Below are 26,765 nucleotides of genomic sequence, written 5' to 3' on the forward strand. Positions count from 1 at the left end.
AACACTCATATTATCACAAAATATATAAATACTTGGAAAAAAGGCCTCATTTTAGTTCAGACCCAGATCTGCCGTCAAATAAGTCAGGTCAGGTTTTGCTGCCAATATCCATTTTTAGAACTTTGTGGATTTTGGATAAAAAACTGTGGACCTAAACTGAAAAAAACAGAATAAGTCAGGCAAAAGTTCTCAACTGCCTTTACCCTTAACTTAAAAAACAGCAGGTTACATAAATGTCTGCTAACCCTTAAAGTTTACAAACTTCCATGAAAGTGTAGAAATTATATTTCCATTGTTTCTACAAGTTTCTTAATTCATGTGTCCAAAGAATATAACATATAATTACAATATACAGATGATGTATTATAGAATTATATACCTAAAACCTATATAATTTTATTAACCAATGTCACCCCAATCAATTTATTTTTAAGTAGAAAAATATATATATTTTATTAATTCTGATATGAAATAAAATACATAAAATGCATTCATATTCTAAAGGATAAAATTTCTTCCTTTGTAGTACTTTCTAGTTAAAAAATTAATTATTTCCATAAACTAGAAAAGTACAGGTTACAACTAGCTTAAAAGGACATTTGGACTGCAATAATGAAAAGTCAGCAGTTGACAAAGAAATTCTCCATTTCCTCTTCTTTCTGTTATCTTACAGTGTGGGGAAAAAAGAACTACATTTGTAAGAGGAATCAGAATGCTTATTGTAAGAAGAATTACATGTTCTCGAGGAAAACAGTAAACTCTAGTGACGACGAACAGAGTCTGGAGTTAGGCAATAAGCAGATATTCAAATTCCAGCTCCACTGCTTACTTGCTTTGTGACCTTAGGAAGTTGGCTTCTTGTGCTTTAGTTTCCTCATTCACAAATGGAAAAAATAATAGTGTGCACCACACAGAATTGTTAATGAAAATTAAATGCTAAATAAAAATAAGTAAAAATCAAATAAGTAACAGAAATAAAGAAACAGGTGATATTAATAAGTATTGGCAAAATTCACACAATATTATCCACCAAAATTTTTTGTGGTTTTAATTACCTTTTAAACCAAGACTAGCTTAGCACAGAATATTTAAAATACAATATCTTGCATTTTATCAACTGAAATACAAAGCATTAAATTAATAAGTATCTATTCTTTTGTAGTAATAATCATTACCTGGTTTTAATTTCTGTTAAATTCCTGAAACGCCTCAAAGAAAAGTTTCCATAAAAAACTAACCACTAGTTTGCACATATGGTTAGCACTTGGTAAATAAGAACACTTGGTAAGTCAGAATATGACTATGTCAGAGAGCCCACCACCACGCATCACGGTACTGGAAATAAACCATTTTGCTTACTACACAATCTGGCAAAGCATTGAGTGAAACTTTACCTATCTTCGTCTTTGTCATACAGTTGGTAATAATCTCCACAGCCATCCCAAAAGGCGTCATCCATAACTTCTTGCCTTCCTGCTGTGGCTCCACTTTCTGATGTTATTTGGTTATTTTCTGTTTCTCTCTGTGTAACTCTTGAGTAAGGTGGATCCAAGAACATACAGTCATGTTCTCCATCGTAGTCATCACATTTTATTAAGAGGTCATCTGAGCCATTTTCCTCAACTTCCAAAGCCTCCCTCCACCTCTGCACACTTCTTTGTTTAGCTTCATGCCTAGTAAAGCCTATTTCTTGGTCCACCTGGCTTGAACTTACCAGTTTTCTAACTTTGGGTCTCACTACCTGTTCAGGAGAACTTCCCTGGTGGTTGTCCCTATCCCTGGTATTTTGTTCACTGCAAATATGCCCCAGAGCACAGGCTGAATCTTCCATTGAATTTTCTCTCCGTGTCTCCTGGCTAGTATTATTTTGTTCTTGCTTTCTAATAACTTTCTCTTCAGAAGAGGACCTCCGAAACTCCTGTTTGTTTTGAATGACAAACTCAGTATCATCGGTAGAACTTTCTGGTAAAGGCAATGAATCAAATTCTTCAAATTCATCTTGTATTTCACAGTTAAAAGAAAGAACTGGTGTTGAAAGACCAGCATATGCCTCTACTGCTCCATTTTCCAACTCAAATATTGTTTTGCACAGTGCTTCCTGGTATCTACCACCTTTCACAACTTCTGCAGAAAGCTGAAGACGGTCATTATCCTCCTTTCCATGTCTGCCACCTGGATTGTAAGAGTCAGTATGAACCAATGCAATTCCATTTTGGACACTTGAGGCATTACAAGCTCCTGGAGTATACTCTCCCTCAGAGTGATTATGAAGCTTTGAACTGCTTCCTAAGGTCTCCCTGCTTCCCCCACTCTGATGTACTGCAGCAAAGGATGGACTGCTCTCAATAGTTTGATTCAATGCTGTATCACAAATGGGAATTCCTGTTTCCCTGTTTTCAAATAAAGGATCATTGGGTAAAGACTGAGTTTGATCCAATGGACTGGAACCTTCATAGAAAACAAAAGAAAACATATTAAGAGTGATTAATTCAGATAACTGATTTAATACTGGCTATTTAAGTAGAAATCATACCAATTACTACCCACTTGAAAATATAAAAGAATTTCCCTGACAGGTGCACCTATGTACCCTCACTTAACTGAGAGGGTAGAATGGCTATTCTATGAACTCTTTTATGCCACTGTGTAGACACTCAACATCATCTCACTCAGATGTCTTTTGCAGGTTTTTCACCTAAATCCTAATATCTAAAACATTCTGTAAAAGACATTAAAAGGAGAGGCTAATGAAAGACCAAACAATAAAAGGCATAAGTGACGTCACTGCCCTCTCAACTGTTGGTGTGTACAATTCAAAATTAACTTCTTTTATTACATGCAGATTAAAAAAAAAACTTCAAAAGTACTTATGATAGATATAAGATCAGATTACAGATCTAACACAAATGAGACTCTATTTTGTTTTATGTCAACTCAGAAGATTATATTTCTCTAGGTATAATAGATTTCTATCCCTAGAGTGGATTGTTGTACTACAGCTATCATAATGAGTTAACTTTAGATATGTTACAGCTATAAATGAAAAACAGAAAAGACAATGACATAATTTGCCAGAATCTTGACACAAGAGTAAAATCCTCTCTATTCTATAAATTACTTTACCAAGACTATCTTTTTATCACTACTAATATAAAAATAAAAATGAAGACATTGGGGATTTGTTGGAACAAAAATTTATAAATTATAAATAACTGAAAATCAGTCTGGTCATATCACAAATATAATTCAGGTTCTTATATATAAATGGCAGTAAAAATAATTTGGAACTATCAACTTTGCTCAGGACAAGAGGAAGAAGACATTCTAGCTCCAAATAATGTAATACATGAATATTTGCAAAATTCTGCTACAAACCACTGAATAATTAAGACATTTTAATTGAATAAGAGTTATTTGACATTTAAGTTTTATAAAATAATTTTTTAAAAAATCAAATGAGCCAAGCTAATTTAGACAGATAATTTAAAAAAGATATTATTTAACCGTAATATGCAGGGAAAAATATACCCAGCTTACATTTAAACAATGTTTTTGAAAATTTCCTCTGGCTAAAGAATGTGACAATGTAATCACTGACATGCCAGTGTAGTTATACTTTAATGATTGGCCATATTCTATTTTCTTCTGTGTTTAAGTATTAATATTAATTCAATAAAATTTAAGTGAAATAAAAACTTCAAAATGGAATTTCTTGGTAAAAAGTATATAGCATTTTATTCACAGACACACATAAACTCACAATTTCAAATACTACAAGATCAATTCATACATGCTTATTAATAGTTCTTAAGTAATTCCATGTTGTATACCTGAGGAATTTTCCTTTGGAACATCATCTAGTTCCAACACTTCATAGTCATCACCAGCTCGACCTAAGCTCCTTTCATGCCTGGTCATACAAGGTTTAAAACTGACATATGCATGTCTTCTTCCGTATCTCCTGCCTGTGATTGTCTGATATCCTCCTGCTGGTTTGGGCCAGGCAGCCTTGTTGGATTCTTGATCCATTGCTGAAAAACAGTTAAAAATAAAAGAGGCAGAGCAATGACCTTCATTCTGGTAACTAGTGGAAGTATTGTTTCAACACATATGCTAGTTTTTGCCAAATCATATGACATCAAGTGTACCTTACCAATACTGTAGAACATATTTAGAAAATAAACATGAAATACTATGTTATGAGAGTTATGTGGCCTCTTTACCAACAAAAATATCTTATAAAGTTTGGTTCCTTAAAGGTATTTAATATTTTTATAATGTAATCTACCAAAAAAGATTTTCATATGCCAAACTACTACAGTGCAAAAAAGCTCATGAATGATTAGAGAATGATCCTTCAAATTACCTAAGTATGGTACCTTACACATAAGTGCTCAATAGATATTCATTGAGTGAATTGCTAGCACATGATATGATGATGGTTTCAATTACATTAAGAGTGTAAGAGTGAATACATTCCTGCCAACAGTAACAAGTAACTTCTTTAAATAGTGTCTATACTATCATAAAGAACCAACTAGACCACAATAAATATATTCCAAAAGTTAAGGTCAGATAAAATTCTCTAAAAGAAAACAATGACGACCCAAGTCAAATACATGCTACCCCAGCTTTCAAAATTACCAATGGCATACATTATGGTAAGAAAAGCCATAAACATTTAAATGACTTGAACACTAAATTCTGATGACAAAGAAATATATACTAATAAATGGCATCTTTTACTGAATATGACAGTATTTTATATATATTAAACTTATTCATTCAATTAGGTTTTACATACACAGTGTAGCAGCTAAACAAAATACTATCTCACAGTATAGGGAATAGTCAATAAATCCAACACTTACATATTTTTATTGCATTAAAATGAGAAATACAATTGCTTCCAAGCAAGAAAACAACATGTACTTATAAGCGTTACATTATGTTAATCCCTTTAACAACCTAATGAGGTAGATACTGTACTTTAAAGATCAAAAAGTTAAGGTTAAAATTAAGTATTTAAGTAAATTGTCCCATAATGCAACAGTCTCCAAAGCAGAAAGCACAACAGAAACCAAGGGAATGTGAAAAGAAAATATAAGAATTCCTATTTGCACTTATTTTCATACCAAAATTAGAAGGTAAGCTTTACAAATATTTAATATTTAGATCAAGATTGGCCTTAAGAAAGACCATAATCATATGTCATATATGGTAGTGAAATATCTTGAGGGAAAAACACAAAGTCCTAAATGCACAGGTAATGACAGAGACACCTTGCTTACCTGCTGGCTCTTTTTCAGTATACTGTGACATATATGGCAGTTTTTGTGTGCCCAGTTCAGTGGAATTTTGGATGTGACTTAGTTTATACTTCACAAATCAGAAAGCTGCAGAAGATGCCTAAAAAGAAGCCATGTATTAAACAAAATATTAATATAAGCACAAACAAAAATGGCAAAACTAATACATCTCCTCCTTCTAGTGAAACCTGTTAGCCTTATAACCAACAACAAAAAACTGATCAGATAAGTTAATAAAAAAGATAGCCATCTGAAAAGTTTTATATCTCCTCCTGAAAAATCTTGCTGTAAGTATATGTCATCCTTAAGATTAACAATGATAATGATACAGATATAATTTATAAGTAAATAAGCAAATATATTTGGAAAAGTGCTGACCAGGGTCAAATTATCTGAGAATCTACTATACTGTGTTATCTTTGCTTCTTCATCAAGCTCTGTATTGTTCCCTTAGCCCTGGCTTGTTAAAAAAGTTAACCCTCCTGGCTGCTGTAGCTCAGTGGATTGAGCATCGGCCTGCGAGCCAAGTGTCGCTGGTCCAATTCCCAGTCAGGGCACATTACTAGGTTGCAGGTCAGGTCTCCAGTTGGGGGCACGATGAGAGGCAACCACACAGTGATGCTTCTCTCCCTCTCTTTCTCCTTTCTCCTCTAATAAAATAAAATAAAAGAAACAAACAAATAAATTATAAAAAGAAAAGATAATTAAAAAAAAGTTAACCCTAAGAAAACAAACTTAGGCTTATGATGATTAATATATAAAGTATATAATGTATAATGAATGAGATGTAATAATGTCTATGACAATTAAAAATTAATGTGTACAATAAAAAATAATTAAACAATTAATGTAAATGATATACTTATGCTTTACATTAGTCAACTGATCATTCAGATATTTTCATCCTAAATAAGAATCTATATTCTAAATTAGAAAAATCAAAATTTAACATGTAACAAATAAAAAAAGACCTGTGGTTTTGAAATTAGTCCAATTATTTACTATTTCAAAACCTGCTATCTGTGCTTTTCTCAAACTTTGATAAGGACTTGATTTTTATTTTGTATTTATTTTTATTAAAGATTTTATTTATTTATTTTTAGAAGAGAGGGAAATGGAGGAAGAAAAAGAGGGAGAGAAACATCAATGTGAGAGAGAATCATCAATTGATTGCCTCTCGTAAGCATCCAAACCAGGGACTGAACCCACAGCCCAGCTAAGTGTCCTGATCAGGAATCAAACTGGCAACCTTTCACGTCATAGGAAAACGCCCAACCAACCAAGCCACACCAGTCAGGGCAGGACTTAATTTTTAATTTAAACATATGATTTACTTAAACATTTGAGCTATAGCTAATTGCCTATCACCAACTCAAATTTATTAGATAATAGTTCTGCAAATGAATTTAACTGTATGTTATGACTAGCCATGGATCGCTATTAACATACGTAAGAATATACAAACACATTTTCCCCATGTAAATTATAAATTTAGGAACAGGTTGTGATCCTCTATCTGAATTGAGTCAGACTGTTAACAATAGCTGAAGGGTAAAAACATATTTAAAAATTTTACAAGGGCAAAATACAAGCTCTAATTAATATTGTTTTTTAAATAATCTTTACCAGAGGATATGTTTATTGATTTGAGAGAGAGGAAGGGAATCAAGTCATCAGATGACTGTACTCTTGGCCTAAATCTGAGTGTAACCTTATGAAAGATCTCGAGCCAAAATCACCCAGCCAGATTGCTCTTGAATTTCTGACCCACTCAAACCATGAGATGATAAATGTTCTGAGCTGTTAAGACTATTGCAGCTTAACAAATTCTCCTGCAACAGATAATATAAATAATTAAAATTACATGTACTTACATATACTAGATTCCTTATAGTTCCACTTATTAACAGAACAAAGATTTTCTAATACCACCTCATGAAAGTTTATTTTCTCCCTTTAAAAACTCTACTTTTTCTTAGCATGAAAAGTACCATGTTGGGGTTGACATTATTAAAAGGAATTATACTGGTCTTTTGCTTGTTGGAAACATCAGAAATGCTGCTTAGCACCTGAACTCCACCTATCACCTAGTAGAAACTCATGAAATAGTTACTGAATCAGGAAAACTTACTTTTAGAATTTAAATCTAACTGATTCTAATGAAGCTTTGCATAGAGGGAGAGAGAAATCACTTGAAATTCCAGAAGTTTCAACTGAAAGAATGTTCCTATATTCCTGTAACCCATCTGCTGAGAACCAGAAATAACTTTAAAAAAAATGGAGTATAATTGTCATATAATATTACATTCGTTTCGGGTATACAACATAATATTCAATATTTGTATATATGGCAAAACAATCACAAGAATTACTGTCCAGTTACAATTTGTAAGAACTTTTAAGACCTATCATTCTCTCAGCAACTTTCAAATAGTCCATAAAATATTATTAAGTCACCATGCTGTACATTATATCCCCATGACATTTATTTTATAACTGAAAGTTAGTACATTGTGAACCCCTTTGCCCATTTTATCCCACCCAACCCTCCCACCTCTAGCAACCACCAGTCTGTTTTATCAGCTTGGTTTGTTTTGATTCCACATATTAAGTGAGATCAGATGAGATTTTATCTTTGTCTAACTTACTTCATTTAGCATAATGCCCTCAAGGTCCATACTTGTTGTAGAACATTCTATTACACACACACACACACAGAGGTCTCTGTTGAAAGTGTCAAGCCATTGTTAATATGATGAGAACGGTTTGCATGACATTGATGTAACCTGGCAGCCAAGGAGAGTGGACTGGAATGAACATGTGTGAACAATGACAACTTCACAGTACTAGTCAGTGGGAACAGCAGATGCCATTGAGTGAGCATGTGTACTGTGTGGCTATTGCATTAAAAAATGACTGAGCAAGTAGAGCAACAAATGTGTATCAAATTTGCATTAAAATTTAAACATTCTTCCACAGAAACTATTCGCATAATTCAAAAAGCCTCAGCCATGGGTAACTGGTGACTGGCAGCTTCTTCATGACAATGCACCCTCTCATGCATCACATCTCATGCAGTTCTTCAGAGAAACCTCAAATCACCCAGGTGACACAGCCCCACTACAGCCCAGATTTGGCACTTGTGACTTTTGGCTTCTTCCACAACTAAAATCACCTTTGAAATGGAAGAGATTTCAGACTGACAGCAAGATTCAGGAAAATACGAGGCAGCTAATGGTGATTGGGAGACCTGTGTGAGGTCCCAAGATGTCTAATTTGAATAGGGCTGAGGTGTCATTGTCCTATGTACAATGTTTCTTGTATCTTCTTCAATAAATGTCTCTATTTTTCATATTACATGGCTGGGTACCTTCTGGACAGACCTCATATACTCAACGCTCTAGATTAATAAAAATTTTCTATGGTTTTAAAATTGGCTAAGGAAGAAAAAAATTAAAGGAGAATCAAAGACAAACTAAGATGAAAGAAAAAAAAATATTAACCCATTAAAAAAGATGAAGAATTTGTTCAAATTTATCTTTCATGTAGACAGAAATATTCAGATGTGGTACAAAAAAGAAGCACCCTCTTCAAACCCCCCCCCCTCCTTTGAGATGTACAGGTCAAATCAGTTCAGAATAAAGAGGTAGCAGAGATTTATTTCAACATCAAAGCCAGGGAAAGCAAAAACAAGGGTACAGGAAAATAGAAAATTCAGTGTTATGCATATCAAAATGTTGCAAATTACATTTGATGATAAAGTCACAAAATATGCTCAAAATAAATTAATACATCTGGTAATTAGACACTTAAATGTGAGCTAATGACAAAAAAAAAAGAACGTAATTCTGGGGTTGGGGAGACGAAAAAAGCATGGCAAAATGCTGAAACAAGACGATGTGTACATGGGGTTTCTTGAACTCTGGAAATGTGGAAACTTGCATGGCAAATCTTTTACATATTTCCTTTTCTTTGCAATCAGTTGTTGAAGAATTGTTTACAATAATAACTTCAATGAATTTTTACACATGTAAATATCTGAATAACTACCCCGCAGTTCAAGATATTAAACACTACCATCTCTTCAGGTTTTCACTCATCCTTTCTAAGTCATTAACTCCTCCCAACCCAGAGGCAACCCCTTTCCTGACTTCTATTACCCCAAATTAGGTTTTTCTGTTTTAAACTTGATACAAGTGTAATCATATAGTATAAATTATTTTGTGTCTTGTCTCTTCAAGACTTTTGCTCAACAAAATACTTCTGAGATTCATTCACGTTGTTATAAACATCCTTGCACCTTTTTTTTTTTACCTTTATTAGGTACATATGACCTGGAATCACAGTATAGAGCGTGGGTTAGTTGTAACAGGTAGTGCTGGTTTCCCGAGGTGGCTGAAACAATTTACATTTCCACCAGCAATATAGAAGAGCATCAGCTGTTTTACATCCTTGGCAACAGTTGTAGTGTCAGTTTCCATGTGGCCATTCTGGTAGGTGTGTGATGGTTCTGCATTGTGACTCTTCCTTGGTAAGTAATAATGTAGAGCACCTTTACCCATGCATACTGGCCTTTTAGATACCTTTGTGAAGAACCTGCTCACTTTTTTGCATATTTTAAAAAGTAGGCTGTTTGTGCCTTTCCCGTTTTGATTTGTAAGACATATTTTCTGGATACAAGTCCTTTACCATATTATGATAAATATATTCTGATGGTATGTGGCTTGCCTTTTGTCTTTTTTAATGATGTCTTGATGGACAGAAATTTTTAATATTATGTATTCCAACTTATCAATTTTAAGTTCTAAGAAATTTTTGCCTACCCCAAGGTGATGGAAGATATTCTTCTAGAAGGTTGATAAGTATAGCTTTTTCATCTATATATATGATCCAGTTCAAATAAACTTTTAAATATAGTATCAGGTAAAAGTCAGGGTTTTTTTTTTTTTTTTTCCATACAGATACCCAGTTTACCTAACACAGTTTATTAAAAAAAATGCTCTTAATTTCAGTGGAACTTTTGTATAAATCAAAAAACCACAAATGTGAAGGTCTACAGATTCTAAAGACTATTCTTCCTTTGTCTTTTTGTCTACCTTGTTATAATAGTGATTTTCAAGATTTTTATTCTCATGCCACAAATAAACTAATTACTATAATTCTGCAGCACACTCAAAAGTATATTTGCCGATCTGAAAAAAAATTTAGGTATAATTTTGATTCATTCACACTGGAAGGCTATTGTTGTGTTGGTTGTTGTTAACAATCTAAGGGAAACAGGTCAGTGCTCCTAACCAAATGGTCAGGTATTGCATGTTTTAAAAATTCTTGTGGCACACTGGTTGAAAACTATTCTAATACAAACTCTTAATTACTATAACTTAATAACAAGTCTTGACATCTGGAACTTTTACATTTTGATATCCGTTTTGGAATTCATTTGACCAAGATAAAAATTTCTGGGATTTTCACTGATGCTATAGCTTAACTTGGAGGAATCTGATTATTTTAATAATACGAAGTTTCCTACTACATAAAGATGGAATATTTCTCCATTTATTTGAGCATTTTAAAATGTCTCTTAGCACTGTTTTGTAATTTTCAGTGTAAAAGTTTTGCCCAAGTTTATTAGACTTATTTTTAGGTATCTTACATATTTTGATGCTATTCTAAATGTAGTACTTTAATAATTGTGGTTTCCTACTCTTTTGGTTGTGTTAAAATAAAAAACAGAGACCAGACTTGAAAATTCCCTGAACAGACAAAACCAGTTTAGTCATATGAACAAAGTTTAATTTAGCTTACTCTACTAGGCTAAATTGATCTGTGTCATTTATTGTTTATGATAGGCCCTGAAATAAAAGTTTGGCTTACGATTTTATTGACTTTATGATGAGTAAAAGCAATATGCATTTACTAGAGACTTCACTTTGAATTTTTATCTTTTTCCAGGCTAGCAGTATAATACTCTCTTGCGATGCTGGGCAGTGGTGGTGAGCTGTAGCTCCCAGGCAGGCATACAATCAAGAGAGTGAACAACCAGTAGTTTACAGTGTATTCTATTGCTTTTCTTTTTTGGGGGGGAGGGGTTATTGCATTCAATAAATGACATGAGAGAGTCAAGATTTAATTATAAAATAGGTTTTGTGTTAGAAGATTTTGTCCAACTGTAGGCTAATGTAAGTGTTCTAAGCGCGTTTATGATAGGCTAGGCTAAGCAATAATGTTCAGCAGGTTATGTATTAAATTCATTATCAATGTACAATAGGAGCATCTGTATGTAACCAAAAACTTTCTCACTGTGTAAGGTGCTTTATAACAAGATACCACTGAACCTCATTCCATGTTTGCTTTGAGTGCTCCTGGTTTACAAATTTGTTTTTGGTGTATACACAATAAACTTTTACTAATTACTACTACTTCACAGATTCATTGGTTTTACTTCTGTTATTTCAGAACTTTTGACATTTCATCGCATAAGAAGTGGAATTCAAAGACTCTCAGTTACTCCAAGATGTATGAACAAACAAGTGATGGTACCCTCAGACCCCGTGAGCTCACTGCTTTCTTGCCAAACCTGGATATTGAGGCTGAGGCTAAGTTCTGTTGGATCCAAGCTCCACTCTGCATTTTGAGCTCTCTGATTCTACTGTGCATAACTGTAGTTTGTGGAAGCTTGTTGGTAAGTCACCCTATTCTGTTCAAAAGGGCATAAATCACGACTCCCTGTGTTTTAGACCAATCACTGTACTGGAAAACAGGGCTCCTCGCAATTAACGCATCTTCGGAAAGCTAAAGGAAAAGATGAGTTCTACCTAGTCAATGGACAAGGGTCTTTTGCCTTTTGGAAAATGGGTGAACTTTTGGAATTGCAGTGGCCACTCTAGGGAACCTTTAACTTAGGTTAAGTCCACCTTAAGGAGCACCCTTAAATGAGAGGATTCCAAACCATTATGAAACAATGAAACACATTCTTTAAATAGAAGCCTCTAAAAGACAAAATGATTCCAAAAACAGCCCTAAAAGGATCCTTACAGCATATAAATAAAAAGTCTTTAGTAAAACACTGGCCATTTGAGTAAGTAACCTTAACTAAGTTCACCAGAAACACAATATATATACAGTTATTTTGAGTTTTATACATAAGACATGACTAAACATTTTAAAACAAAAGCTGTAAGATCTGTGTCTTTTTATATGCTTAAGTGTGTTGATCTATGTGTTATAGATATATTTTTTCTGTCTCCAAATGGTACTGCCAAAATGAAATTGTAAAAAGTTCTATTTGTCTTAAAATTTGTTTATGTAAATTTATACTCTCAGAATTATAGCAATTAGCCCAGATGTTTTTTAAGTTCACAGGATCTAAGATAATTTTTGATAAATAAAGGTTTAAGTTTGTTGGTTTAATAAAAGGAAGTGTATCTTCAAAATCTGTCAATAGGAAAATAAGATGATGGTTAGCTGTTTAATACATAATCCACACATAATTACTAAAAGGACATCAAATAAACATAAATCAAGTTTATACTACATTAAATAAATAATAGATATTCATTTAATAACTAAAGCATTTCCTAGTAAAACATTAAATACTAAACATAAGTTTATCTAGTCGTAGTTTTTAGATTTTTTACAGAGACAAAAATAAGATATTTGAGTCTATTAATAAGCCCCTTTGAGCCAATTTGAATTTTTTACTATGAGGAAGAATATACGGTAATTATAAAATTTATAAATTTTCCACTGTTTTTCACTAAGAATTAAGGACTCTTAAGGATTAAGAATTCTAATATGTGTTATTAAAACTACCAGAAATAATAAGGGTGAAAAAAAAAGATTACATATGAGAAGAAAATAGAATTTTTTTAATAAGGACAAATATAAATGATATGTTGTTTATTTTGTGTTGTAAAGAAAAGTAAAATGAGTGTTACATATAGCACAACAGCTGGATATATAAACTTGGCAGTTTTGTAGAAAATGAATAACTGAGAAAGGAATTTTATATATACTCATGCTAAGACTAGAATTTATTTATTTAAAGTTAAAGACAGTTTAATATCCAAAGTATGCTAGTGCAATATTAGAATTTGGTTTTTACTTTGGCGAAAGAATAGGTTTTTGTTGTTTTGTTTTTTGGATTATTGGCCTGCTCTTCATGAGAAATAAAAAAACAAAGTTGGTTTTTTTTTTTCCTTTCATGTAATCTGTCTAGGAAACAAAGATTATGTCCTATGAAAATATTTTCTGTGCTTCATATTGTCTTCATCAATACTTTGATTAATTCGAAAAATAACTGTCTTCTCTATTAAAAGAGCTAAGGGTCTTTTACAACTATGTAAGTTTCTGTATTTGCCTTTGGAATCTAATTGTCACTTTGGCTGAATGGATAACTAAGTCAACTGAATCATTTGTGAGAGAGAGTGTGTGTGTGTGTGTATGTGTGAATTCTCTCACAAGATCTCTAACCATGGCAATCTTCAAGTCTTTTCTCATTTACAGACTTACTGCTTTACTTGCTTTTGCAAGCATGTTCCTGGAAAAGTGTACCATCTTCAAAGAAATTCAAGGAAAAGACCCTGACAAGTACTCTAATAAAATGCAGGTTTCTGATAACATCAAGATAATAACAGTGAACTGTGGGTAAGAATTTATTTTTAAGATTTTATTTATTTATTTTAGAGAGACAGAAAGGGAGGGAGATAAACAGGAAGACAAAAATCGATGTGTGAGAGACAAGTTAATCGGTTGCACCTCACCCCCCCCCCCCCAACTGGAGCCCAGGCCCACAACCCAGGCATGTGCCACAACTTGGAACCAAACCAGCGACCTTTCGGTTCAGAGGCCGGCACTCAATTCATTGAGTCACACCAGCCAGAGCTGAGGGTAAGAATGTTTTAAACTTTGATGGAAAACTGACTGAATTATAAAGCTGCTAACCCAAACTGAAGCAAAACAAGAATTACATAACACTGAATAAAAACTAATAAACATGATTATAATTTTTATGTCTTCATTAAAACACTACCAGTTCTTTAATGTTTTGTTTCCAAATTTAAAGGACCCCCTTTTCTCCTCCTTTATGCCATCTATAACTTAAGATGATTTGATAAAATGTACCTTTGCAACATAAGTTGAAACATTTACCTTTTACACCCTGAGTCCCCTCAAATTCAGAAACTCTTATTAAATATTACTTTTTGTGACAAATATGTAGTTGCATAAATTAGTAAAAATTAAAAATCTGTTCTCTTTGCAACAGGAAACAGTTAAACAAGTCCTTAGCTTGGATTCCTAGCCTCAAGAAGCTTTTGAAAGTCCAATCTGAGAGTCTTTATGAAAACTTCCAATAAACCAGACAAAAAAGAGGCTATTTGGTCAGTCACGATTCTTTCTGTACTTACATGAATAATCAAGCCAAATTTATTAAAACTAGATTTAATTTGCACACAAAATTGTCTCACTGGGGTCACCTTTTATAGAAATGGGGATGATTATGAAAAGAAAAATTATATTTCAGTAACACACCTTTGTGATATCAGATTCCAGTGTGTAAATGGTCTTTGAGGTTGTTTCTAACTAGACTGGACCCTGAATTCTAGTTTCCTCCAATATTTCGATAGAACCTTCACTGAGTATGATGTTAGCTGTGAATTTTTTGTTTATACTCTTTAAAAATTAAGGATGTTTCCTTTTATTCCTAATTTGATGACAACTTTTAACACCAACAAATGCTGAATTCTGTCAAATGATTTCTCTGTATCTACAGACATGATCCTATGGTTTTTCCACACTGTTCTGTAAAGAAGTAGATTACATTATTTTAAAAACATTAAACTAATCTTGCATTTCTCGTACAAATCTGTAATATTATCCTTTTTACATATCACTTGATTATTTCTGTATCTATGTTCATGAATAATATTATAACATAATTTCTTTGTCATAATCTTGTCAGGTTTTCCTATCAGGATTATGCTAAAATCATAAAACATCCCAGAAAATGGTTTTGTTATCTTGCTTGTTTTTAAAATTCTCACAAGAGTCTGCATAAAACTGACATCATACCTTAAATATTTGAAAGATTTACCAATAGAAGATTCACCAATGAAACCATCCAGGCTTAGACTTACTTTGTAAAAGGTTTTTGATAAATTCAAATTGTTTACTAGACATCAAACAACTCGGATTTTCCATTTCTTCACCTGTTTTGATAAACTATTGTTCAATAACTATGACCTTTCATTCAAGTTAACAAATGTATTAATATAAAGTTGTTAATAATTTCCCTTTATTAACAATTTAATATCTATAGAATCTATAGTGATGCCTCCACCCTTTTCATTCCTGGTATTGGTAATTTGTGTTTCCTCCCATTTTTTCTTGTTGATCAGTTCATTACATTTACTATTTTTAAAAAGTCCTCTCAACAAACTTACTGTAAAAGTTTTCTATTTCATTGATTTCTACTTTTACATTTACTATTTATTTCTATAGGGTTGGCCAAAAAGTACATTAAGTTTTCCCCATAAGATGGCTCTAGTGGTGCTAAGTTGTCTTGAACTTCATTTGAAACAATGTTGTTACTGTATCGTGACAGTTGTGGTATCAGTCTGCATTAATAAAATATCACCTTATCAAAATTGGTTTATTTTTGTGCAGCTATTTTAATATTGAAGATGGAAGAAAATATGCAACATTTTTGACATATTATGAGGAAGGTGCTGTTGCTAATTGAACAAGTCAAAAGTGGTTTGTGGAGTTTCTTGGTACTACTGACATTTTGGCCAAATATTTCTTTGCTGTGGGGATAACTTATTCATTGAAAGTTGTTTTAGCAGCACCTCTTGCCTCTACCCAAAGAAGCCAATAGTGGGAGATAGCCAACATACTCATAATATCCAAATCAATAAGTTACTGGTGAAAATGAAAAATATGTCTTTTATGGAAAAAAAAAAAGTAACATACTTTTTGGCCAACCCAATACCTCTTTGAGCTTGATTTGTTTCACCTTTCAGTTGTGAGTTTATAGTACTGACTTTCAACCTTTTGTGTTTACTAACACATGCATAGAAAATTATAAAGTTCTCTCAAAGTACTGTTTCAATTGCATCCACAGGTTCTATAGTAGTATTTTATTGTTTTTCAAGAAAAATGTTTTCTAATTTTCGTTATGACTTTGTTTTTGATTCATGGACAATTTAGATATGTTATGCTTAATATCTAATATTAGTTATTTGTCTGTTACTATGTAATTTATTTTTAAAAATGCACTGTATAATTTCAATCCTTTGAAATATGATACTTTTTTAAGTACCAGAATATTTTGGCAAGTTTCACCTGCACTTAAAAAATGTAGTATTCACCTGTTAAATACAATGTTTTGTAAATGTAAATTATGTCAAATCGATGAATTATGTTATTAAAATTTTTCTTTACTTAAAATTTAATATAATTCTTCTAACGGTTACTTTAAATGTTATTTAAAATCTTTACCTTAAATGCATATCTATATTTCCTGTTACATTAACTTCTATATTCAGAAGCTATGTTACTAGATGAATATATGCTTAATGTTTTTAAGTCTGTTTGATGTACTGACCCACTTATATTTTTCTCTATCAGTTATAATATTAATACTTCTTTTGCCTTGTCTGTTTTGCACAGTTAATATAGCCACATCAGCTAAGTGTTTGCAGACAATTCTTATTCCATTTTTTTATTTTCATTCTATCTGAGCTTTATATTTATTCTATAAATAGGCTGTAGTTGGATCTTATTTATGAAGTCTAACAATATTTGTATTTTCACTGCAGCTCTTGAACCATTTAAACTTAACATTACCAATATAGATAAGTTTAAGTATCATATTGCTGTTATTTTCACTTTTCTTATCTGTTCTTTGTTTCTTTATTTCTCCTTTCTTGACTGCTTTGGTACTATTCAATTTTATTTCATCTACTAGCTTATTTGATATATACCTTTTAGTGCCATTCTTTTAATAGTTCCTAGAAATTACGAAATACATCCTTCCTGAATGCTGTATGTGATTTTCTAGAAGCTCTGGATAACTTATTTCCCTCTCCATCTGTCAGGCAATTATACTGTATTGTAGCTAAAGTGTGGGTAGATGAAGAGTATAGAATCTCTAAGGACTGTAGAAACATAGGAAGTTGGTAGTCACTCACAGGCTCTTATCCACAGATCTCTACTGGGTGCTGAAAAGATTGGAAACAGGCCAGGACACTCAAGAGGCCACTCTTCAGTGATGGGAGTGACTGCCAAGGTGGGAAAGGAATGAAACCCTACCTAAATCCTAACCCCTACAGAAAAAAAAAAAAAAAAAAATACCCTAAACCACTGGGAAGAGGGCAACAGTCACTGTCCTCTATTGTGGCTAGGGGATGGGTAAAAGAAAAAAAGGCCTTTACTCCTGGGGTAGGGTTAGGAAACAGACCAAATATTTCAAGAATGAAAATAATGTAAAACTGCAAGAAATAAAAGACACACTAACAGAGATGAAGAATGTATTTTATGGGCATATAAAAAGACTAGACAAGGGAAGTATAAATGAGCTTCATGATACGTCATGAGAAATTACTCACACTGAGATAAAAGGTAATTTTAAAATAGGTATGTGTGGGCCTGGCCAGTGTGACTCAGTTGGTTGGTCATCATCTCACAAATCAAAAGGTCACAGGTGGTATTCCAGGTCAGGGCACATGCCTGGGGAGTGCGTTTGGTCCCCAGTTGGGGTACTTGCAAGAAGCAACTGATTAGCGTTCCTTTCTCACATTGAAGTTTCTCTCCCTCTCTTTCTCCCTCCCTCCAACTCTCTCTAGAATCAATTTTTTTAAAAAAAGTTAAGAATAAATAAATGGGAGGGTGGGAGGCTAACAGATTAGAGCCTTCAAGAATTGTTGAAAGTGTCATCAAATGAACTACCATGTGTGTAATTTGGATCCCACAAATGGTACAGAAGAAATATTAGGAGAAAAATGCTACGAATTTTCTGAATATGATTAAAAGATCAAACCATAAATCTAAAAAATTCAGTGGCCTGGCCAACCACAAAAATCAAGATAAATACAAAACACACACACCCAAGACAAATCACCTTCAACCTATTGGGTGGCCAAAATGTTCATATACAGGGAGTTGCAAAAAAATGTGTCCACACTTTGATAGCTGGTAACTTGCTGAATTTTTTGTTTTAAATTTAATTGTTGACAAATAATAGCTGAAATCAGATCAAGTTTTGAACAAAGAAAGTTTATTTTGAAGTGCTATTTCCAACAACATGGAGTGCCTCCACATTACCACTGTGATATAAAGGCATATCTTTTCTTTTTAAGTTTATTTTATTATGTTGTTATAATAGACCCAATTTCTTTTCCCTTAGCTCCCTTCTTCCCAGTACGTCCCTCCTTCCAGCAATCCCACTCCCCTTAGTTCAAGTCCATGGGTCGTGCATGTAAGTTCTTTGGCTTCACCCTTTCCTATATTATTCTTAACTTACCCCTGTCTATTTTGTACCAACCAATTATGCTTCTTAATCCCTGCACCATTTCCCCATTTCTCCCTCTTCCCCCTCCCACTGGTAACCCTGCAAATGATCCCCACACCTATGATTCTGTTACTTTTCTGGTTGTTGCTTAGTTTGCTTTTGTTTTTATTTTTTAGATTCAGTTGTAGATAGCTGTTTGTTGTAATTTTAACGTTCATAGTGTTGATCTTTTTCTTAAATAAGTCCCTTTAACATTTCATATAATAATGGATTGGTGATGATGAACTCCTTTAGATTTACCTTGTCTGGGAAACACTTTATCTGCCCTTCCATTCCAAATGATAGCTTTGCTGGATAGAGTAATCTTGGTTGTAGGTCCTTGCTTTGCATCACATCGAATACTTCTTGACAGTCCCTTCTTGCCTGCAAAGTTTCTTTTAAGAAATCAGCTGATAGTCTTTTCAGCACCCCTTTGTAGGTAACTCTCTGCTTTTCTCTTGCTACTTTTAAGATTCTCTCTTTATGTTTCACCTTTAGCATTTGAATTATGATGTGTCTTGGTGTAGTCCTCTTTGGGTCCAACTTGTTTGGAATTCTCTGTGCTTCCTGGACTTGTATGTCTATTTCTTTTGCCAAATTTGGAAAATTTTCCTTCATTACTTTTTCACATAAGCCTTTGATTTCTTGGTCTTCCTCTCCTCCTTCGGGCACCCCTATGATTCAGATGTTGGCACGTTTAAAGTTGTCCCAAAGGTTCCTAAGCCTCCCCTCATTTTTTTCAATTCTTGTTTCCTCATTTTGTACTGGTTGACTGTTTTTTTTTTTTTTCTTCCTTATATTCCAAATCATTGATTTGAACCCCAGTTTCCTTCTCTTCACCATTGGTTTTGTATGGCTTTTCCTTCGTTTCATTTAGCATAGCCTTCAGTTGTTCCCTTACGCGTTTGCCATACTTAAGCCTATCTGTCAAGTCTGTGGGCATCTTTATCACCAGTGTTTTGAACTCATCATATGTTAGGTTGGTTATCGCTCATTGCTTTGTTCTTCCATTGGAACCCTGATCTGTACCCTCTCTTGGGCCATACTACTGTCTCCTCATCTTGACTGGCTCCTGGGTTTGTTTGCCTCTGTGTCTTAGGTAAAGCTGTCACACCTGTTAGGTTGTAAGGGGTAGAACCTTAGGTATTCTTCAGTAACGATGACCCATTTCACGTTGTGGTGCTGTGTGTCGAGGAGGGTTCCGAGAGAGAACTACGCCGCTTGCACAGCATTAGCCCCTTTTCCAGGCACTTCTCCCACTTCCCATATGGGACTGGAGCCTCTCTAGCTGTTGCCCTCATTGTAGTTCCCAAAGTGGGTGGGTCTGCAGATATTCTAGCACCGTGGGGGCCCTTTAAACAAGTGGACTCTGCTGAGACACCGGCTGTTTCTGCTTCCACTCCAACCCCCACTGGTTTGCACCATCAGAAGCAATGAAGCTTTATTGTCCCCAGCACTGAAACCATGAGCTGTGTGGTCTGGTCTAGTGCTAGGAGTACTCCCCAGGTGTCCCTCTCTACTTTTTAAAACCTGTGACGTCGCTTTCCGCCGGCCTGCCTCTGCCGCCACTGTTGCCACCACTGCTGCCGCTTCCCCCACCACACCGTGTCATTTCTACCCCTCCTATCTCTCTGGAATAGTATTATTTTTTTATATCTTTGTTTGTTGGACTTCCATGCAGCTCAATTTTCTGGAACTTCTGGTTGTTTCTAGTTTTGAGGTAGTTGTATTCCTTCTTAGTTGTGGAAGGAGACACAGCGTGTGTGTCTAGGCCTCCATCTTGGCCAGAAGTCTCTATAAGAGCCTATCTTATAGAACCTGCCAAACAGATAGCCTAGGCGAACAGGTCCTGCAGATTACCCTGTATGTTCACCAGACCTCATACCATTACACTTTTTTCTTTGGGGATTTCTCAAGAATAACACTTATGCTAAAACACCTCAAACCATTGATGAATTACAAGTAGCCAATGAAAGAGAATGTGCCCAAATACCAAATGAAGTGATTCCTGATGTTTGTGATTCTGTTGCTTTGCGTTGCCAGCAATGTCTAGACCAGAATGGTCATTATTTTGAAAATAGGTGCTGAACTTCTGGCCAAGATGGAGGCGTAGACAGACACACTGCATCTCCCTCCACAAATAAGAAGGAATATAACTACCTCAAAACTAGAAACAAACAGAAGTTCCAGAAAATCAAACGGCACGGAAGTTCAGCAAAAAAAGATATAAAGAAGAAATACTCATCCAGATAGGTAGGAGGGGCGGAGAGGACATGGTGTGGTGGTGGCAGCGGCAGCGGCAGGCCAGCAGAAAACAGTCACACATTTTTAAAAATCAGGAGGGACACCTGGGGAGCATTCCCAGCTCCTCACCTGACCTCGAAGCTCATGGTCCCAGCACTGGGGAAAATCAAGCCTCATTGCTTCTGACTGTGCAGACCAGCGGGGTTTGGGGTGGAAGCAAAAACTGCCGGTCTCAGCAGAATCTGCTTGTTTAAAGAGCCCCCATGGTCCTAGAACTTCCGCACTCCACCCACTCTGGGAATGATGGCCAGGGCAGCAGCTAGAGGGGCACCAGTCTGTTGTGGAAGTGGGAGAGGTGCCTGGAAAAGAGGCAAGTGCTGGGCAGGCGACATTGTTCCCTCTCGGACCCCTCCGTCACATACAGCACCACAATGTGGTGAAACATGTCTCCATGTACTGACAAATCCCAAAGGCTCTGCCCCTTACAACATAACAGGAGCAACAGCTCTACCTGGGACATGGAGGCAAACAAACACAGGAGTCTGTCAGAATGAGGAGACGGAGAAGTATGGCCCCAAAGTGGGAACGGATCAAGGTCCCAGTGGGAGAACTAAGCGACGAGGATATAGCCAACCTAACAAATGAGGAAACAGACAACCTAACATATGCAGAATTCAAAACACTGGTGATATAAAGATGCTCACAGGCTTGACAGATATGCCTGAGTATGGCAGATGCATAAGAGAAGAAGTGAAGGCTATGCTAAGTGAAACAAAGGGAAATCCACACAAAACCAATGGTGAAGGGAAGGAAACCGGGGTTCAAATCAATGATTTCAACATAAAGAAGAAAAAAAAAACAGTTAACCAGTGCAGAAAGAGAAAGCAAGAATTGAAAAAAATGAGGACAACTTCCCAAATTTTACGAAGGAGATGGACATATAGGTCCGGGAAGCACAGGGGGGACCACACCAGGACGTATCATGACTGAGATGCCAAAGGTGAAAGATAAAGAGAGTCTGGGGGCAGCAAGAGAGAGGTGGAGAGTTGCCTACAGGGGGGTGCCTATAGGACTATCAGCTGATTTCTCAGAGGATACTTTGCAGGCAAGAAGAGACTGGCAAGCAGTATTCAATGTGATGAAAAGCAACCTACAACCAAAATTACTGTATCTAGCAAAGCTATCATTTAAAATGGAATGGCAGATGAAGTGCTTCCCAGACAAGGTGAAGCTAAAGGAGTTCATCATCACGAAGCCATTATTATAAGAAATGTCAAAGGGACCTAAGAAAAAGAAGAGCAAAACTATGAACACTAAAATGACAACAAACTCACAACTATGAACAACTGAATCTAAAAAATAAAAACAAAATCCAACCAAGCAAACTAGAATGGGAACAGAATCATAGGTATGGGGATCATTTGGAGGATTATCAGCTGGGGGCGGGGGAGAAATGGAGAAATGATGCAAGGACTAAGAAGCATAATTGGTTGGTACAAAATAGACAGGGGGATGTTAAGAATAATATAAGAAACGGTGAAGCTAAAGAACTTCCATGCACGACCTATGAATATGAACTAAGCGGGGTGGGAATGCTGGAGGGAAGCGGGGTACTGGGCAGAGGGGAGCAAAGAGGAAAAAAACTGGAACTACTGTAACAACATAATAAAATATACTTAAGAAAACAGGTGCTAAGTATGAAAAAGTACATTTATGTAGTTTATTATGAACATGAAAGGGATTGTACATTAGTTAATAAATAGAGACTTTTTAATCATTAAAATTATGGATACTTTTTTTGTGATACCCTGTAGTTATTTTTCTGTAAAATAAAAGACACCTTTTTCATTTTCACCAGTAACTTAATTGATTTGGATACTTCGATGATGTTGGCTATCTCTCACTTGGTATAATATTGATTGTTTTCAATTAATGTCTCAATTTGATCACTGTCAACTTCAATTGGTAGATACAACCATGGAGCATCATCCTGCAAGAAATCTCTAGCACAAAACTTCACAAACCACTTTTGACATGTTCTATCAATCACTGCACCTTCTCCATACACTGCACAAATCTTTTGTGTTTCACCTGTGTTTTTATCTTTCTTGAAATAATAAAGCATAATACACCAAAAATGTTGTGTATTTTCTTCCATCCTCAATATTAAAATGGCTGCACAAAAATTCACCAATTTTGATGTTTTTTAAAAATCTGTGCTAATATGACAGCTGTCACAATACAATTTAACAAAATTGTATCAACTGAAGTTAAAGACAACTAAGTGCTACTAGAGCCATCTTATTTGAAAAAAACAAACAAACATTTTGGCCAACCCAATACTAAAGAAATCCAACAATAAAGGGAAACATTTTGATGCAGAGGAATGAAGAATTACAACTTCTTGTCAGAAACAATGCAAGCCATAGGGTATATAATGCCACCCTTAAAGTGATATAAGAAAAACACCGTGGACAAAAATTCTATACCTAGCAAATATCTTTCAAAAGAAAAGGTAAAATAAAGTATTTTAAGCCAATCCAAGAAACTTTGATACTAGATGTGAACTGCAAGAAATGTGAAATGGAAGTTCTTTAGGCAGAAGGAAAACTAGACACTTGATTTTACAAAGTGAAGAACTAAAAATAATTTAAGTGCAGGTAAATGTAAATTTTTTTTTCTTATTTTTAGTCACTTCAAAACAGAACTCTGTAAAGTAGCAATGCCTGACCAAACTTTATGAGATGATAGAAATGTGCTGTATCTTATACAGTTCAGTGTCAGAGCTAAAACATGTATGTAGCTACTAAGATTTGAAAAATGGCTATGTTTTACAACAGAGATAGTCACACTGGCTACTGACTAACATATGGACAATGCAGGTCTAGAGCAAACATAATAACAAGGTATTATGAATGTATGTCATAAGTAAAAGTAAAATGTATGACAATCACAGGAAAGATAGTAAAGAGAAATTTAAAAATATACTGTTGTGGGCTTCTATTACTACTAAAAAATGGCATTACATTGCTTGACTATACACTGGAATTAAAAATGTGTAAGGTAAATCATAGAGAAACAAGTGTAACTTTTTTGAAGAGGCAAAATAAGGATAAGTAGTAAGGATAAATAATGAGGATAAAATGAGCTCAAAAATAGAGAACATTAAGCAGATGGGTTAAATAGAGAACTAGTAAGATGATACATATAAATCCAATCACATCAATAATTACATTAAACATAAATGGTATAAATAACTAAATTAAAAGCCAAATTATCAGGATGGATTTGAAAAGTGAGTTGCATAAGCAAATCCACTTTAAATAAAAAGACAAAAATCAAAATAAGAGAATATATCATGCAAGAACTAATCAAAACAAAGATGGAGTGGCAGTATTAATATCACATTTAAGTAGACTGCATTAGAAGGAAATGACCTGAGATAAAAAGGACTATTACATAATGATAAAGGAATCTAATCACCTGGAAGACATAACAATCCTAAATATATATGCATTTGACAACAGAAGTTCAAAATACTTGAAGCAAAACTTGTTAGAAAAAGGAAAAATAAGACAAATACTTGGAGACTCCAACTCTTCCATGATGATCAACAAAACAAGTAGACAGAATCTCAATAAGGAAACAGACAACCTAATAAGTATGATCAATCAACCTGACACAACAATTACAGAATATTCACGTAATACTGAAATTAATATTTAATACGGAATATGGAATTTATAGAATACTCCACCCAAAAGGAGAATACACATTATTTGGAAGTGCACATGGAACATCTACCAAGTCTAACCATATTTCTAGGCCACAAAATAAACTTCAAGAGCTTAAAAGAAGTTACATAATCTATGTTATCTGCTTCTAACAAAATTAAAACAGAGAATTTAAGAAAGCATTAGGTAAAACCATCAACTATTTGGAAATTAAATAAAATACTTCTAAATAACCCATGGGTCAAAGTAAAGTCTCATAAGAACTTAGAAAATATCAACATAACAAAATTTGGGGGAACATCTAAAGCAGGGCTGAGTAGGAAAAGAAGGTCTCAAGTCAAAGACCTAAGCTTACACCTTAAGAAACAGACTAGACTTAAACCCAAAGAATACAAAAAGAAATAGTGAAGAGCAGATATTAATGACAATAAAAACGTATTTTAAAAAAGCAATAAAAGAAAAAACTGGACCTTTGGAAAAATTAGTAAAATTCTGATAAACCTGGAAAGATACTAATAAAGACAGACGAAAGAAAGGAAACACTGTCAATATCAGTAATGAAAGAAAAGGCATCACCACAGATGCTACAGACATTAAAAGGATAATAAAGAAACAGCTTAATGGTAATAAGTAAATGAATACTTAAGTTCCTTAAAAGACACAAACTATTAAAGCTCACAGAGTAGTGATTCATATAGTCAGAGACTGAAAATTTTCAAAAAGAAAGAGTTAACCCTAATCACCCTATAGGTATATATTAATTAAATTTATCCTTTAAAATCTTTCAACAAAGAAAACTCTAGGCCCAAATGGGTTAGCTTGCAAACTCTAACAAACAATTATGAAACAAGTATTAAGCCTATCGAAAAACTTTCAGAAAATACAAGAAGAAATACTTCCCAACTCTACGAAGCCAGCATTATTGATACAAAAAAATGTGAAAAAGCATCTTTCATGAACATAGATACAAAAACATACTCAACAACATAATAGCAAATCGAATCCACTAATGTATGAAATGATAATACATCATGTCCAAGAGGTACACCTAGAGAATGCAAGGTTGATTCAAAATCTGAAAACTTATCATGTAGTTCATCTTATTAACAGACCAAAGAAGATAAACCATATGATCACCTCAATAAATACAGCAAGAAAATTTGAACAAACTCAATGCGCACTCATAATAAAAACTCGACAATCTACAAACAGAATGGGAACATCTTTATCTTGGTAAAAGACCTATTATACTTAATATAACTATATATATATATAAAATAACTTGATAAAAGGCCCTTTAAAGACTAAAAGTTTTCCTCTTAAAATCAGGAACAAGACAAAAATATCTGCTCATCACTCGTAGAGGTCCTAGTCAATAAAAAAAAAGGCAGGGGAAAGAGGAGGTTGTACACACAAACTGAGAACAAAGAAATACAGTATTCCCTCACTTATCATGGGTATTACGTTCTAGACCTCCCCACGATAGGTGAAAATCCGCGATGTAGAAACCTTATATTTATTTTAGTATTTATATATATTTTACTGCTTTATAAACCCTTCCCACACACTTATAAACCATTCCCAGTCCCTTATTAACCTTTCCCACTCCGTTATTAACCTTTTCCACACTTTTATAAACACTACTTATGTTCTTAAACGTATTCTACATTTTCTCAAACCTGTGTAACTTTAACTACATATATAGTACAACAAAATCCCACGATACAGCGAAAAATCCGCGATAAATAATTAAATACAATATTTTTAAAAATCCCGCAATACAGTGAGGCCACAATAAGTGAACCGCGATATAGAGAGGGACTACTGTAAAACTGTTCTTTATTTGCAGATGATATAATTTACATAAGAAAATCCCAAAAAACTGAAAGAAAAACACCTTACTAGATTAAATGAATTTAGCAAAGTATA

General features: G+C 34.2%; 1 protein-coding gene across 2 annotated transcripts in view; it reads right to left on the reverse strand.

The window, feature by feature from the left end:
• The window catches only part of PJA2 (praja ring finger ubiquitin ligase 2), an 84,793-nt gene that overhangs the window by 53,635 nt on the left and 4,393 nt on the right, over window positions 1-26,765 (reverse strand). For both annotated transcript variants that reach the window (XM_090276549.1, XM_090276550.1), the window contains exons 2-4: window positions 5,292-5,409; window positions 3,831-4,031; window positions 1,395-2,448 (exon numbers count right to left, since the gene is read on the reverse strand). In XM_090276549.1, coding sequence (XP_090132675.1) covers window positions 1,395-2,448; window positions 3,831-4,031; window positions 5,292-5,322 — 1,286 coding nt within the window. In that variant the 5' untranslated portion in view covers window positions 5,323-5,409. The remainder of the gene's footprint in view (window positions 1-1,394; window positions 2,449-3,830; window positions 4,032-5,291; window positions 5,410-26,765) is intronic.

Source organism: Furipterus horrens, unplaced genomic scaffold (assembly GCF_987537825.1).
Source record: "Furipterus horrens unplaced genomic scaffold, mFurHor1.1.pri manual_scaffold_5, whole genome shotgun sequence".
Taxonomy (NCBI): Eukaryota; Metazoa; Chordata; class Mammalia; order Chiroptera; family Furipteridae; genus Furipterus; species Furipterus horrens.